Source organism: Phaenicophaeus curvirostris, chromosome 5 (assembly GCF_032191515.1).
Source record: "Phaenicophaeus curvirostris isolate KB17595 chromosome 5, BPBGC_Pcur_1.0, whole genome shotgun sequence".
Lineage (NCBI taxonomy): Eukaryota > Metazoa > Chordata > Aves > Cuculiformes > Cuculidae > Phaenicophaeus > Phaenicophaeus curvirostris.
Window position 1 is genome coordinate 27,071,841 of NC_091396.1, and position 17,048 is coordinate 27,088,888.

At 39.0% G+C, this 17,048-nt stretch overlaps 1 protein-coding gene across 1 annotated transcript in view; it reads left to right on the forward strand.

The window, feature by feature from the left end:
• SPTBN5 (spectrin beta, non-erythrocytic 5) overlaps positions 1-17,048 on the forward strand; it is a 95,358-nt gene that overhangs the window by 53,452 nt on the left and 24,858 nt on the right. The window contains exons 36-46 of the mRNA XM_069857985.1: positions 2,285-2,440; positions 3,052-3,243; positions 3,888-3,983; positions 6,389-6,507; positions 7,023-7,137; positions 8,960-9,073; positions 11,100-11,221; positions 11,871-12,033; positions 13,623-13,811; positions 14,794-14,871; positions 16,276-16,448. Of these exons, the coding sequence (XP_069714086.1) occupies positions 2,285-2,440; positions 3,052-3,243; positions 3,888-3,983; positions 6,389-6,507; positions 7,023-7,137; positions 8,960-9,073; positions 11,100-11,221; positions 11,871-12,033; positions 13,623-13,811; positions 14,794-14,871; positions 16,276-16,448 (1,517 nt within the window). The remainder of the gene's footprint in view (positions 1-2,284; positions 2,441-3,051; positions 3,244-3,887; positions 3,984-6,388; positions 6,508-7,022; positions 7,138-8,959; positions 9,074-11,099; positions 11,222-11,870; positions 12,034-13,622; positions 13,812-14,793; positions 14,872-16,275; positions 16,449-17,048) is intronic.

Consider the following 17,048-nt stretch of genomic DNA (forward strand, 5'->3'; position numbering starts at 1 on the left):
TACACAGAGCACTACACACGTCAGTCAGTAAAAAGACTATACAGTCTGTGATTACTATGAGAGGATGGAGAGCTCAGCATCATATGATCTGCTTAGAAGGCTAGTTGCTGTAGTTTGTACCCTTCTCAAGACACAGGACTTTGTTTTTTCTGCATAAAACCCACAACAGGTTAATCAGGAGGTCACATACAGCTCACACAGTAGGACATAATTTCCTGCAGTAGAAACAGGGTGCTTTTCTAGTCCCAAAGTGAGACAGACTTATAGACCATGCTATTGTCACAAAGTCTGTCCCTCAGTGTTAACATGGAAGGAAAATACACAACCTGCTACTAAGAAATGTGTATTTGTTTAAGTTATTGCAGATAAAAGGTCGTAAAATTGAAACTCTGAAACTAGCTCATCCTATTAGTAGCACTTAACTTCCTTTCCCTTTCACTCTTTGTAAAAGAGAATAAAACATTTACTTCTTTATCTTAGCAGAGTGAGAGACTTAGTTGTCTCTAAATGTAAACAACAGGCATATCCTTTCATATACTTTTAATATTTCTGGTTTATTAAAAATCAGTGTAATTTACAGACGTTTGTGCTTTTGAGGGTACAATAATTAATGTTTTGAAAATGTATGTTTCTAAATTGCTGTGCCCAATTTTTTTAAGAATCCCATAGAAATAAGCCTGTTCCCATGTGCCTACACTGAGTATAACACTAGTCTCACTATTGTTTTCAATAAACTAAAAATGCCTGTCCAGACAACCACAAGTCTTTCCACAGAAAGATCTTGGGACAACAGGCCAGCCTTGCTTCACATCTGAATGTGGACATCAGACCAGGAGTAGGATCTCTTACTCTCTGTATCTATCTAAGTAAGCCTTAAAATAAACCAAGCCACCAAGAATGCAGATGTGATTTTGTTTGAATGGCTTTACTTAGTTTGTCATTAAGCTATTAATTACTATTAAAAAGTAGGAGAGGAATTACCCTTTAAGTAGCTATATGCAGGGGATTCATTTGTTTCTCATCCTAACTCTGTGGGATGAGCCTCTGGATGAGCCTCTCCTATATAAATGAGAAGTTAGTAAAGTGACATTAAAGCATTAATGTGTAGCAGAGTAATGGGAGAAGGCCCTAGCTTGTGAGGAGGGTGTCAGAAATGAAAACAGCAGATGACAGTGTGCTGTCCTTGGCAACCTTAAGTCTCCAACTGTGCTTTGGAAGGGAACAGTTTCTGTAAAGGTTGCTGCTAAGTGAAAGACATTTCTGTTATTGTTTATAGAATATCAGCAGCTGAATTGACACTTCAAATCATTAATTAACTAATAAAATCTTCCAGTTGTCAATTAATGTGTGCATGTGGCAGAGTTCCATAAGGACAGCCAAGCTGCTTTGATAAATTTGGCTTCAATTTGCTGTTCCTGTGTTGTCAAAACATTAGGTTACTTCAGTATTTTGAGGACAGAAGGACCAGTTACAACACATCAAGTGTTTAGTTCTCAGTGTTTTGATGAATAGAAAATATTTCCTTTACTACTAGAGGATAAAGTTTAGTAGACTTTAAAGAAAATTGCAGAAAACTCACTATTTTATTGCCCATTTTATTCTACACACATTTAAATCCCCTAAAAAAGATTTTCCTAAGAGAAACACATAACTTTGGCTTTGTTAGTCTTCGGTGTTCACTTGCTTATCTGAATCTGATGCTCCTGACTAGACCATTTTTATTTTCAAATAATCTGACTAGTGCTTGGCCTCATCAGTAAGGTGTCATTTGCATTTTCCATTTAGGTCCCACAACATTGCTAAAATCAGGAAGTGTTTGTGTTGTTTTATAGGTGAGGCACAGAATTCTTCAGAATCTTAACCCAGCTTACAGGTAGGTCAATGGCAGAGACAGGGGATGAAACTCAGAGCACTATATTCAAGGCTCAGATGTCATAATCTCATTTTAAATATGTCTACCATGTCAAGGCTGCATATCTGCTCAAGGATTCTTTGTATCTAGCCCAGAAGATTGTATAATTTGTTTATAGGTTGTGATAAAATTTGACATATTCAAGGAATTTTTCACAATTCTCATGGTTAGATAAAAATTCTTTTCATCCCTACCTGCTTTTATTTCCTGTCAATAGAATAGTTTCAAAACTGAAGAGCCACCTCGGCTGTCAGCTCCCAGCTCAATCTGCCAAGGCCTGGCACAGACAGTTGCATAGATCAGTGTCTTGGGAAGAGACCCCAGCACAGCATGTAAATGTCATGCTAACTCTGATGCCTCTCACTACTGCAGGCAGAAGACTGGATCAGTGAACGCATGAAGAAGCTAGAGGATCCTTCCACACAAGACCCCAGCAATATGCAGGTCAAAATGAAGCTGCTGCAGAAACATCAGGTCTTTGAGGCAGAGATTCTAGCAAATGAAGAAATCATCACAGCTGCTAATAAGGTAACTCTCTCAGTCTGCTAGTGTTTTTACAAATTATTGCTGGTTATACAAAGGAAGACAAATAGATGGGATGAAAAGGAAGGATAGCTGGTCTATTAACCTACTTGTGTGACAAGAACCAGTTACAAAACCGTGGAAATGTAATGCTGTTAATTTAAACAGAAACTTTTGTTAATTCTTCTGTCTAGGGAACTTCCATCTTTCTTTATTGCCCAAATAGGAAGATACCATTGCCTTCTTCCTTGCCTATGGTGATTAGTCCTACAAAAGGTAAATAGGATTTCATGACCAATTTGTGAACATTCTTGTAGGAACTCAGTGAATCACATAGCTGAAGGGCACAGTCATCTGTAATACCTGCCTTGATGCTCCCACTCTAAATGTTACTGTTAGTAGGGAAATAGTCAAATCCTGATCTTCTTGATTCCCTCCAGGCATGAAAGCTTTCAGGCTGAGAAATACCATTTGGGCAGTAAAATTTATATCAGTAATTTATTGTGCAGTTCAGGTTAGGGAAGTGAGAGAGTCCTTCTAGAAGGTCAGGTAACATGTTATACACATTAAAAATTAGTGGCAGTCTTCATTTCTAATTTCTTCTTATGAATGTGAAGAAAGGAGAAGCCCTGGTATCAAAAGGCCACCCAAAATCAGGAGAGGTCCGTCGTCAAGTCCGCATGCTTCAGGAGCACTGGGAGAAGTTAAAGAGAGCTGTTGCTGCCCGTGGAAAGATGCTGGAGGACAGCCGGGACTTCCTGGAATTTCTCCAGAAGGTGGATCAGGTGGAAGCCTGGATTAGGGAGAAGGTAAATTGATTCTAGCGTTTAACCCAAGCAGTACACTAGAGACTTGCTATTTAGCAGTGAACTTCTGATAAATGTGTCATCTTCTAGGATATATTCTTAGTGGCTTTTTCCTAGAAGAATCATGACATGGTCTTCAAAAACTCTAGAAGCGATGGTTCAACAAATTCTAAAAAATTTCTGGAATATTTCCATGCCGAAGTCAGTCAGACAGTATTAACACATGTTCTCATGTGAAGTGTGCACAAAAGAGATTGTGATTATTATTGGTGTCATCTTGTGTTCTTGTGTGTCTCTGTCAAGACAGAGAAATGAAAGCAGACTAGAATGGAAGAGACTTGAAGCATTAGGCAACTGGCACTCACTCTCATTTTGTATCAAATCTGCAAGTTTCTCTTTGTAACAGTGAAGGAAAAGTCACTTGATCCACTAAGTTTTCATTCAGAGGCTACTTCCATAATTGGTAATAGATTGGAGAGGGAGCTGGGACTAAGTCTTATATTTGTCTAAAGATCAGAAGAGACTTCCTCAGAAACTGTAAATCAATGATTTACAAACAAATCACAGCATCAGCATAACCATTGGGATGTACCATGTTCTTGTAATCTTAGCCTAAATGTTTGCCTGTCTGCCACTTCTTTCCCCAGGAAGTCATGATTAACGTAGGTGATGTGGGAAATGACTATGAACACTGCCTACAGCTCATGAAAAAACTGAATGAGTTCCGTGGTGCACCATCAGGGGTAAGAGGTGTTTTACATGCACATTCTTGTGCAGTAGATGACTTTTTAGCTTAGCAATATATCCAGGTAGCAAATACAGTTCCAGTACCCTGAGAAGGTGAAAAATCAGGGGGGTAGGAAGCACTAACACTTTATAAGCCATTGAAATTAATAGAATTTTCCCTCCTTGTGCCTTCTGCCTAGATGATTTCTAAACAGAGCTGTTAGTGACTCATGGCACAACCTAAAATTCCGTACTGCATTACATGACTGGAAAACTGGCTGTAGGAGCCTGAATTTGATCAAATTTCCATTTTAATTGATGCAATCTGCAAGCCTCAGTGAGTTCCACCCAGAAGTGGATTAAAAATTGTTCTTTCAGCCATGTTCGCTTGAATCTGAAAGTTGATATAGACCTTACATGAACAAGTTCATAATAAAAAAATGGCCAGTTCCTCCATTTCTCTCCTTTATTTCTCCCTTCACGTCCTCCTGAGGAACAGCCAAGTTTCTCATATTCCTTCATACAAATGAAGCACATATATTTGGAGGAATTTGTTTATACAGCACATGTTGTAGATCTTGAGTCATAACATTCATAATCAGACATTTAGTAAAACAGAGCAATGGTTTATGCTTTGTATAGCAGCCAAATGACAAGACAGCTACATGGTTCATCTTTCTGTGCTGAGACCAATGGCATGAGGTTTAACAAGGCCAAGTGCCGGGTCCTGCACTTGGTGTACAACAACCCTATGCAGTGCTACAGACTAGGAGAAGACTGTCTAGAAAGCTGCCCAGAGGAGAAGGACCTGGGGGTGTTGGTTGACAGAGACTGAACATGAGCCAGCAGTGTGCCCAGGTGGCCAAGAAGGCCAATGGTATCTTGGCTTGTATCAGAAACGGTGTGACCAGCAGGTCCAGGGAGGTTATTCTCCCTCTGGACTCGGCACTGGTGAGACCGCTCCTCGAATCCTGTGTTCAGTTCTGGGCCCTCACCACAAGAAGGATGTTGAGGCTCTGGAGTGAGTCCAGAGAAGAGCAACGAAGCTGGTGAAGGGGCTGGAGAACAGGCCTTATGAGGAGTGGCTGAGGGAGCTGGGGTTGTTAAGCCTGGAGAAGAGGAGGCTGAGGGGAGACCTCATTGCTCTCTACAACTACCTCAAAGGAGGATGGTGAAAGAGATAGAAAAAAAACAGTATCCTCATCAGCATCAGATAGTTTTGATGTGCCTCAGGAAGCCCTTGGGCCTACATATTGTCAGCCTGTAGCCACTGCTCCCGCACCACTCTGAACATGGCTTCTACAGAAAGAGGCTGGTACAACAATACCTACACAGCCGATGTGTGATACAAACAGAAGCACGTTGGTCCTGGCAGAGTGTGTGCATCCATCTTGAGATCAGGGTTGGGAGCAATCATCCTGCATTGGTGGCTGCCAGATTTTTGGCTCATTTTCTGTCACATAGTGCTGGTATTATTTCACAGGAGAGGAAACTGTGGGGTTTCTGAAGAATACCTGTCTGTCTTCTGGTTTCTTCTGTTTACTTTATGGTTATGCATGATAGTAAAACACATATGGAAGCATGCATGATGGTATAGATGTAGCATAAATACAAATGGAATCAATACGCCTATTAACAATGTACTGACATCTTGCAGTCGTGCTTCTACTACACCAGTTATTAATGTCTCCTTGCTAAGCTTGCAATTTACTGGTCTTAGAAAAATATAGAATGTTTTGGAACTTTGAAGTAGTGCTCAGTGTTGGCCATCTGTCATGCTCCAAAGGAACAATTATTCCACTATAGTTCAGATTATATGTGCAATGTGCAAGTATTATCCTTTCTCAGGTATGTACATTGGTAAAAAGTTGCCTCAAAGACTTAGTATATCTTTCAAAATGCCGTGATGTTGCTTTAGAAGAAAATGCAATGGCATGGGTTGTCTGGTTTCTCTATTGTCCACAGTACAGAAGGCAATTCTGGATAGAAGCTTATCTAGAAAATGAGCGAGTAGGCCCTGGAGTCACCAGTCACTACTACTTGTTTGACAAAGAAACAATCTTCCACGCATCAGCTGTTCCACAGTAGTCACCTATGTAGTTTGCAACTGCATCTATGTTTCCTCAACAAATAATCAGTTGGTGGGATGACTAGGTTAGAAAAGAAGTTCTGAGGGTCCTCATCCAGACCTAGATCGTTATTGTATCCGTAGTTATTAGTGTCCTTTCTTGCCTTTACTGTCTTCTCACAAGGGACTGGTAACACCAGCATTTGTAGGAGAGTAAACCCCCTGTTCCTCAAATGTCTGGTAGAGAGTTAAAACCGTTGCTTGTTTCTGTTATTGTTGGTTTTCATGTCTCAGTGGAAAACTCAGTCACAACCATGTTGAACATGTACCTTTGTTCCTTTTTTCACTTTACAGGAGATGACAGTGGATGATGCTCACATCAGGGCTATCAATGCTCTGGCCATGAAACTGGAGAGACAGAATAAGGAAGAAACAAAGACAATATATGAGCGCCGGAAGCAACTCAGTGAGAAGTGAGTATGCTTTTAAAGCTTCTGTGTAAAGCAAAAGCAAGGAAAGATTAGGTTCCTTGGATTGGGATAACTGGAGGAATTGCAACATATATTTTCTTCTTTAACTTTGTGACTACCAAACATCAGGCACTGGAATTGCCTTTCAAGTCTCTCAGAGAAGCTATCCAGAAGGATTTCTAATCCAGCAGGGCCAAAGTGATGTTTCTAGCTTTGGAGGTAAGTATGCTGTTTCACAGCAGTTTTTCACCCACTAGATCCATGAAGCTAAGACACTTCCATCTCTTCACATTGTTGCCCTGGTGAAGTGCATATTGCTTTTGCTACTGCACAGCCTGTTAGCTAAGAACCAAAAGCATGGATATAGGGACTGTGAAGCTTTTGAGGGTTTAAGGAAACTGGATCAATATTTTTTGGCTTTTAACCTCTGTACCATCCTGAAAACTTGGAATAAATATTACCAGATATGGAAATCTACACCTCTAAAGTACACCTCTAAATATTCTTTTCAATAAAAGGTGGAACAGTTTCCATGGTAACCTGAATGCATACAGGAAGAAGTTAAAAGGAGCCCTAGAAATTCATGCCTTAATCAGAGAAATTGATGATATCACAGAAAGAATTACCGAGAAGGTGAGTTCTCAGATATTAATTGGAATGGGAAAATGTTCTATTTTGCCAACAGCAATAAACCTAGGTGTGTTGGTTGCTAGAGATATACTGAGTATCCAGCAGTGACCTTTCACAATTGTCTGTATACTAAGTTTGTAGGAAGGGTGAAATGTCATCAAACACTTTGCAGAATTACCAGCTCTAAGGCTTTCACTGTTCAAAAGGTACATTTGAAATGTAGTGTGAGAGATTACAGATTAGAGTCTGCAATAAAAGGGTATACTGTCTTTGACTAATGGGAGATTACAGAGAAGGTGAAGCTGGATTCTTCTTGGGAGGTTCATAGTGAAACAGTGAGAGTCAGTGAGTACAAGTTGCAACAAGAAAAATTCCAGATAGGTGTAAAGTGACAAAAAAATTGCAAGACGGATTGAACACTGAAACAGGTTACTCAGAGAGACTGTGAATTCTTTGTCCTTGGAAACATTCAAATCTCAACTAGACCCTGAGCAATCTGATCTAAGGTGGCCCTGCTTTGGGCAGGGGTTGGACTAGATGATGTGCAGAGGTCCCTTCCAACCTCAATTATTCTGTGATTCTATGATTCTACTTAATGGTCTCTAGTCAAATGATACTGCCTATTAAATAGTACTTTTAGCATTAGGTGACTAGTTGCTCTGTTCGAAGTAGTCATCCATGATTTCATCCACAGTCAGCAGAAAGAAGCAGATACTTCTAGAACTCAGTGTGTCAGACTTGAGGATGAGATACAACATGCTCCAACAGTGATTCCTTTTTTTCCAATAACTACAAGGAGAACTAGAAAACTAATGAAGCTGCAGCTTCTTTACATTTGTAGACAACTCCAATTAGTCTGGTAAATCCTCTCACAAGAAAGGAACATAGCAAGATGCAATAAGTATGATGCAAATCTAAGAAGCTAAGGGACTAGCAACTACTTTTGGCTGTGTTACCGACATAAGTGTACATCTCCTTCAGACAGACCTGAGCCAATTTAGCTCTGAATACCAAAAGCTGGTTAGCTGAGCTACCATAGAGCTTTTTCTGAATTATCTACTTGAGTAGAGCAGCTTCTTGAGTTCCACATTCAAAGCTAGTTCCTTCAACACTGGCTTGCATACTTCTCTCTGCCTGTGTTGCAATGCAGGCATATTAAATTTGCAGCTTTGAAAAGTTGTATAAAAAACTAATTCATTCAGAAAATGGAGGTAAAAATGACTACACTGGATTACAGTGTTGAGATTAATAGAAGAAAAAGGCTGAATAAGAATAATTATTTCTTCCATAAAACTAATGGTATTAATTTAACTATAAGACATTAGGCAGCTGCATAGTGCTACTACTTACGGTTACAAGGCCGTTGGTTTGAAACTTTTGTAACAATTTTTACAAAAGTATTTCTAAGTTTCTGTGATTTCATTTCTGGTAGGATTCTGAGGGCCAATTTTATTCTTCATATTTTCATAAAACACTTGAAAATTTCTGTGCCACAGTTTAATGGGAAATATTTCACTCTTTTGATATATGGAAAAAAGGGGGAAAGAAAGATTGAAAAATGCAGGGAAGCATTCCTGTCTTCGTTTTATAAGTGAATGCCCACAGGCACCTCAAGTAGGATTTCAGCCATTCAAAGAGTTGTGGATTCTTGTTCCATCTCTGTAAGGAGTGCAGACAAGGTTCCCTGCTGATATTAAAAAGGACAATAAGAACATTCAGGTGGCAATACAAAGAAGGGAAGGAGGGGAATATTTGAAAGAACTAAGATATGATCCTTTTGCTTTTTGTCATCTTCACCATTTGTCCATCCTACTGCCCCTTCCAGAGTGTACTGATAAAAACACTGGATTATGGGAAAGATGTGGAGAGTGTGGAAAACCTGATTCGAAGGCATGAAGAAATGGAGAGAGAAATCAGTGTTATTAAGTCTAAAATGGAGGTAAGAATTAGGAAAATTCAGAGGACACTCTAAAAGAAGTTCTTCTGTACTTATTGAAAACACAGTGCAAACATCGGCATAACTTTTCAGATTTGTTAGTATGAATTGCACTGCGATGCACATGCAACACAGATCTCTTCTTAGTAAAATACTGTACTGGTTAATTCTACTTTATTTCAAATGTTGTTCTTACTCACACACCAAATCTAAGAAGAGAGGTCCCTTTTTAACGTGAACGGATTCTCTGGCCCTTACCTGCCAGCCAGATAAGACTGTTCTGTATTTTTTGGAAAGTGTGAAATCCAAATTTAACTTTTAATCTTTCCCTCAGTTTCTGTACTGACTTGAACCAAAATCACAAGACTAGTTCCGTTTAGAATTAAAATGTAAAGCCCACAGTGTACGTAGTTTTATGATACAGACATCAAAACCCAGAAATCTTAGGTTATCATTGTCTGCCTGATCATCTCTGCCTTTTGTAAAATGTCCAGTTTACATCATTTAGGACTAATCTCAAGCATTATATATATGTCTGAGCTCCTATATAATGGCTTATTTTAATAAAAAATAAATGTTCTTAGCTGAACCATAGTGGTACAAATCCTATGACAATTTCTCACAGTTTTCACTGTTGGTCAGAGTGTTAAGCTTCTTCATACAAAAAATGTTCTTGTGAACTTTCTCTAAACTTTTTCTTCACAGTAGTATGCAAGTGGTTGAGAATATGTGTGATTCTTTCACACATTGTGACTCTGTTAGCTAATTCTCTTATGAAATGCGGGTGATTACTCATCAGCATTCCACAAATAGCATTAGCAAGGTAGTATGGGGGAGTGCTGCATGGAAACAGAGGATAATCAGAGGTTGGTGAATTTTTGGGTTTTTTGATGCTGCCACAAATACCATGTACAAAGTATAATATCTGTACTTTTCTTATGAAAACCAGCCCAGCATATTCTCCTTTCTGTATAATTAAAATCCTTCATTATTGTCAATTTGATGGAGTTTTACAAGAAATATACCACCTTTAAACCTGGGTTGGTGAGTGTTCATTACTGTTGTAATGTGTTAAGGGTAAAAGCATCATCTAGAAGTCTACACTGAAAGTAATGTTTTGTTGATGCTTTTAGCTGAAATAGATACAAACAATTTTTGATTCTTCTGCTGAAAGGAAAATCTGGTTGCTTCTGTGTACTGCCATATTTTCATGGCTTATGAAACCCAGTTCTGGAATCCTCAGCATAAGAAGCACATGGAACTTTTGGAACGGGTCCAGAGGAGGGCTACAAAGATGATCAGAGGGCTGGAGCACCTCCAATACAAGGACAAGCTGAGAGAGTTGGAGTTGTTCAGCCTGGAGAAGCGAAGGCTCCGAGGAGATCTTATAGCAACCTTCCAGTACCTAAAAAGGGCTACAAGAAAGCTGGGGAGGGACTGTTTACAAAGGCTTGTGGTGACAGGACAAGGAGGAATGGGTATAAACTGCAGAGGGGCTTGATATAAGCAAGAATTTCTTCACCATGAGAGTCATGAGACACTGGAACAGGTTACCAGGGGAAGTTGTAGATGCCCCATCCCTGGAGGTGTTCAAGGCCAGGTTGGATGGGGCCTTGGGCAGCCTGGTCTAGAGGGAGGTGTCCGTGCCCATGGCAGGGGGGTTGGAACTAGATGATCTTTAAGGTCCCTTCCAACCCTAACTATTCCATGATTCTATGATTCTAAGCTAATAGAGGTTACAATTAGCACTTCATTTTCTCATATGCCTGTCTGTGTTCTGCAAAACTGTAAATTAACGTTTGTGCTTGTAAAGCAACCTACACATCTTTCTTCACATGGGCAGTTGCTCACAAATGCATAAGTATTTTTTGTGCATATGACAAGTCCCTTTGTATGTTTTGTTAGTCTAACTTCAGTACCTACTTTTGAAGACTGGGATGTTAAAATGAACTACTTGTCCTGAAAGACAAACTCAGGAATGAATGCAGATATTTGGCATAAACTCACCCCACTATAAATTTCTTCCCAGCCATTGGAACTGGAATCTTTCCGCCTTTCCACAAGAAATCCATCCATAAATGACAAACTGACTAAGAAGCAACAGGAGATGAAAAACAACTGGTTTCAACTCCAGGAAGAGGCCAAGCAAAGGTAAAGAATTCTAGTGGTCTGAATAGCTCTCAGCAGGAGCAAAGCTGCTCCCTAGGGTCTCAAATCTACTTGCCAGGGGGCTTAAAACTTTTCTGAGTATCCGTCACAAAGTTTATACAGGCAGCTCAGACACCTGCATTGGAAGAAATGTGACTTGGTACAGGAAAAGTTCCACTGATATGACTTTGGGAAAACTAATACAATGAGTTTGTGGCTTATCCCCCTGAATAATGTTACTAATATGCCCTCAGGCTGTTGTATTAAATCTGTTATGAAGCCTTTATGAAAGACATTTTTGGATAGTTCTAGAAGATTTTTCTTTCTTGAATCTTTCCAAAACAAAAAAAAGGCTTAGACCCGAGTTGTAATCATTGCTCGAACCAACAATTATGAAGACTTTTTTTACCTTTTTTGTCCTAATGAACTGATGTGGAAAATAAGTTAAGCACGTTGTCTCCAAGACAGCATACATTTCCTGTGATTATGGTTTAACATGAGGACTGTTGGGAGCTGTAAGGGAAAGGTATCCTAGGAGGCTTGAATTCACTTCATTTGACTTCTCCTAGAATACCTTCCTCTGCAGTTGAAGGGTGAGAAGCATTTAGATAATTCTGTGTTGGATAATGCAAAACTGCATATTGTGTGGCAGGAAGGAGAAGCTGGCAGCCTCTTATCAGTTGCAGAGGTTTATCCTGGAGATGAAGGAGGTGCTAGATTGGACACAAAATATCAAAGGCTTAATGGAAGCAGGACATCTTCCTAAAAGCGCAAATGAAGCAGAGGTCATGATTGAGGAGCATCAAGAGAGAAAGGTGAGTATGGTCATTTCTTCCAGTTGAACATACTGGGAATCTTTCCTATGGAAATTAATTGCTGCAGACAGAGCTGAATTTTGCTGCATGCGTCTATCAATACCATGGGGAAAAGACTGTTTTCATTAACAGGCTAGGGACAGAAATCACTTAAATATTGACATACGTCTATCCTATGAGCTGTTTGCTAACTGATGCCTCTGCAAAAAGTCTCAGAAAGCTTAAATAGCTCCCACTTGGGCTGGTGTCCAGCCCTGTAGACAAAAGCTGGTTTGGTATCAAAATATGCTCACCGCTGATCTCTTTGTTCATATTGCCAAAAGGTTAATGCCAGTTAATTCTAAATCTGAGTTAGATTTGGTCATGCAAATTCCATTTGCCTAAGAGGAAAATAAAAACAGCAGTTTGTCTCACACAGGGTCATAAATTACCACTGAATGGTACTACACGTTCTGTTCTGAAACAATTCGTATCACAGTACTAACTACAATAGACCCCCTTTCCAGAGTCACCCATTTAAAAAATGCTCTCTTATGCCACAGTCTTAGCAATGTTTTTGCTAATAGTTCTTTGTCACAACAGAAACACCCCAAACCACTAATGTAGTGTACTCCAAATTTAAATGGTAGCAAGATCTAAGTGTTTAAAATCTGTTAGTCAAAGACCCCAAATGACTCTATGGAGACAGCCACATAGAAAAACAGGAATCCAGGCAATACATTCTTTTGTATTTGGCTAAACTAAAACTATAGACAAGACAAGAAGAATTGAGGGTTATTTTTGTTCAGGGTAGCGGCTCAAACCAAAGTCCTTAGGGGAGATTAGCATTGAACACAAGGTGCCAACCTGAATAAAAAATAGAAAGAATATCTTACAGCTGCGTTATGTGTGATTGGGCAACACCACCCCACAGAAAAGCCCTAAAACCAGCAGTTCTAATTCCAGCATTTCATAGTACATGCCATGGTTTTTATCGTGGCTTTTGAGTTGTGGTATCATTTCAGCACATGGTGGTTTTTATTTTCAAATTGTTTATGTTAGGAATTCCACATTCAGTTTGCAGGGTTCGTAGTTCCTTGTCATGTATTTACTTTCAGGATTCAGTATATAGGCATAACTCATTCCTCAGTCTGGGTGAAAAATTTAAATGCATTTCATTTTAACACTACAAAATAAAGTAAAACCTTGTCTTTAATGTAATAATCTGATGCCAACACATTTGATAGGAGAGGAAAAATTCTAGGCATTGTTTCTCATAATTCTCATAAGAATTTATGTAGGAAGATGGGGGGCATATGGTATAATGGATGTTCAAAACTCTGTTTATATCTAAGCATTTTCTAATCTGTTTCTAATTTGATCCCAATTTTGATTTTTAGGAGACCAATTGTTCCTAGATGAAAAAAAAAAAAAGGGTAATTCTCATGAGTAATTCTATGCTCTTCAGTAACATAGTTCAAAGATGATTGGTTTTCCATATAAATATCAGTGTTGGAAAGTTACAGACCATATTCTTCCCCTTAAGGCTTTTATTCTGAATAACTGGCATTCTGTAAAACCTTGACATCAACCTTAGTAATATATTGTAGGAGGAGATTGAAGCGCGAATGGAAAGATTCAACTCTCTTAGTAATTGTGGTCAAGAACTTGCCAATTCTGGTCACTACGCAACCCCTGAGATTCACCAATACCTCTCCAGACTACAGCAAGCCTGGTCTGAATTGACCCAAACATGGCAGGAGCAATATATCAAATTGTTTCAGGCACAAGATTTACAGGTGAGTAAAAAGATGTTCAACGGAGAATGCATGCCACTGATAACTTTCCTTGGTATAAACAATAAATTTATAAGATTTTATAATGTACATATATAGTTCACTAGTTTCCAGAAGGCATGCTGAGGGCCAAGCACGTTTAGTGGTGGCAGGACTTTTGGAAACTGCACCTTTACAAATCAAAGACATTTTTGTGGAATATGTACTCATATGTTTTTCAAAGGCTATAAAACTTAGCAAAATTTAGTCAGACTCTCATGCAGCTGGCAAAAGGCACATGCTTAAAATGGATCATCAGTACTCTACCAGATTCTATAATGTCCCCCCAAAACAACATAGAGGGAGGCAAGTATTTTAAAAAAATAATTATCTGAAGGAAAATTTAGCATAGACAGAACACAGTATTTTTCCCTGGCTTTTCTCTAAGAAAAAACTGGTTTGGCTGCAGTTTTCCAGAAATACTCCCCTGTAACAGTCATCTCACTTACAAAATTTTTGCTGAAATGGCTTATTGGCAAAAATTAGAAATCTCTGTTTCAGTTAGTTCTACAATGGGAATGTCAATACCTTAAATAATCGCAGCTGCGATTTATTTATTATAAAAACAACCTGTGCCATGTGATAAAGGCTGTTTTCATGCTTCTTTATGTATTACGTTCTACTTATTTCAGGCCATGTTACAACCCTTTTTATTAGCCAGTTGCCTTACATAGCATGCTCTACACTATAAGCAAACAAGCTTGCAAGAACTGGTATTCTATCCTATGTCTTAGACAAAAAAAAAAAATCATATTGCAAAGGAGAAAGTTGCAATAATAATTACTTTGCATGTGTTTTTTGTAATATCTAGTGCTATTGCTATCCAGTGCTATGTAGTTCATTTTTTTAATAGCCCTGGAGTTTTGATTTTTTTGTCATAATCTGCTGAAGTTAGTTTTGCCTTTGTTTTACAACATGTTTATGACTACCTTTTTTCCCTATACAGAAATTCTACGGCTATGTAGAACAGATCGAGAGCTGGCTTAGCAGCAAAGAGGCTTTCCTAGCCAATGAGGACTTAGGGGTAGGTGCTCTGACAAATTACAATTTCCTCTGCAATTGGTCCGGAGGAAAGGGAGCTGTGAAGTATGCTGATTTGCTCTGAACCTTCCTGTGATTTTTTCTTCTGAAGTTACTCCTTATTTATGGTTTAGGATCAGATTTCTTTCCTTGACACTTTATGCAGGATTGGATTCTCAGCCCCAAGTGTAATGAAATAGTCCAGTTACTCCAATTATAGCAGGAAAATGAGACTGCATCTCTCTAATTGGTCATATTTGACCCAAACACACTTAGCAGCAATGTGCAAGTCATCACTGCTGTCAATGCTGACATAGTGTAGCTTTACATTACCTACTGTAGGTGCAATATCTGAAACAGCAGTCTGATACCTGGGTTACAAAAGCCATGCAGGATGCTGGATATATATTTTGATGCCTAGCTTACCCTGCATCTTGTATAGGTAGTGCTGCCAATTTAGTTCTCTCTGTAGGAACTACAATTACATCTCAGATTTCAGTGTAGACATAATGGGTACAAATGGTATGAAAAACATACAGTGCTAGTGGCTTGTGTCTGTTTCCATAATTTTCAGCCTAGAGATATGTATTTACAGTCCCTCATTGAAGTATGTGAGACTTAAAAGGAGTCACCTATTTTCCAGTCACAGTTAGAGCTCAGCAATGAGCACTTCTGTGAGTACTTCCCCTTATAATGACTCCTATAAACACCCAGAAGTTTAGAATTTTTTCTGACCCATTCGATGCGAGCTTTGTTGCTTCCTGTGGAATAGTGGGAGAGCAGAGTTTATTGCAGTAACAACATTTTGACACCACTGATTTTAAAAATAACAGCGCAGAGGGGCGCTGAAAAGAGAACTCTAAGTCATTAAGGTTCAGATTCACAAATGTTACAAGAAGCCAAATTCTGGTTTTACTCTTCAGATTAACTGTAATGTCAGGCTCCACACCTCAAATGCAAATTTGGATCTGAGCTCTTCCAAATCCTGTGGGCTGAAACCGAGGCTCTAATTTTAATCTGTTTCTATAATGTATTTGTTCTCTTAACTCTGATCTCAGTTTGGCATCCCACAGTTGCTTCAAAAATAGCATCTGTCTTAAGATTGATTATTAGGAGCTGATGCTTCATCTCTTGAGAAGTGGTATGTTCTATGCGGCACAACAACATACAGGGAAGCTAAGCATCCAGCAGTTAGTTCAGTTTTGACCCTGAAATAGTGGCCTCAGACCATGCCTAGAACATTATTTAGGCCCTAGGTGTCAGATTCAGTGCCAATAAATTTCAAAGACCAATAAATTTTCTTGGCAGCTTGCAGATGTGGGTTAAATGCCATTTAGATTCTGGATTATCTGCTGTGGATGGAAAAACTCTGACTGAAAGCAGCTCCCTTTTGTTGAATTCTATCCAGGACTCATTATCTAGTGTGGAAAGCCTACAGCAGAAACACACACAGTTTGAAAAAGCCCTGGGATCTCAGATGGAGAAAATTGATGAGATGGCTTCATTTGCTCAGCAGCTAACGCAGAACAAGCATTATGACTCAGACAACATCACCAACAGATGCCTGGCTGTTCTGAATAGGTGAAGTCAAACCCTTCCCCTGTCAGCCACCCGTCTCTTTTGCAATGAGACTCTCCCCATGTCACTAATATGTTTAAAAGTTTTAAGAGAACTGTAAACTGGTTTCCATTTGCTCAGCTGTGCTCCTTGCACTGTGGTCTTGCCAAATTGACTTGAGTCTAGTCAATATTTCATTAGGAGGTTTCAAAAATATGGTCTAGCTCAGAAGGAGTGGGATTAAGAGAAAGACATTTTTCCTGTAATTCTGTATCCTGGCCTGGCCTTAGGGACAGTGCTGAAAAAAAAACCCAAAATGAAACAAAACAGAGGCCTGCTGTGCTAATGAATAATTAAATACATCAAGAAAGGTCATTTGCTACACAACCACTTTTTCACTGTTCTAATGGGGTTGATCTTAATGTCCTGAATAAATTATCTTTTAGGACATTTGCAATTTTTCTGATCAGATCTTGTCCTTTCATGTGAATTACTTTATTTCTCCTAGGGCATAGCATATTGTTCATCTTAAACAAATACTGATAGCAGAAGCAATTGTAGTCAGTGCTGTGGTGGATTAAAAGATGTGCATAAAATTTATGGAGAGACTGGAGATCCTGTGTG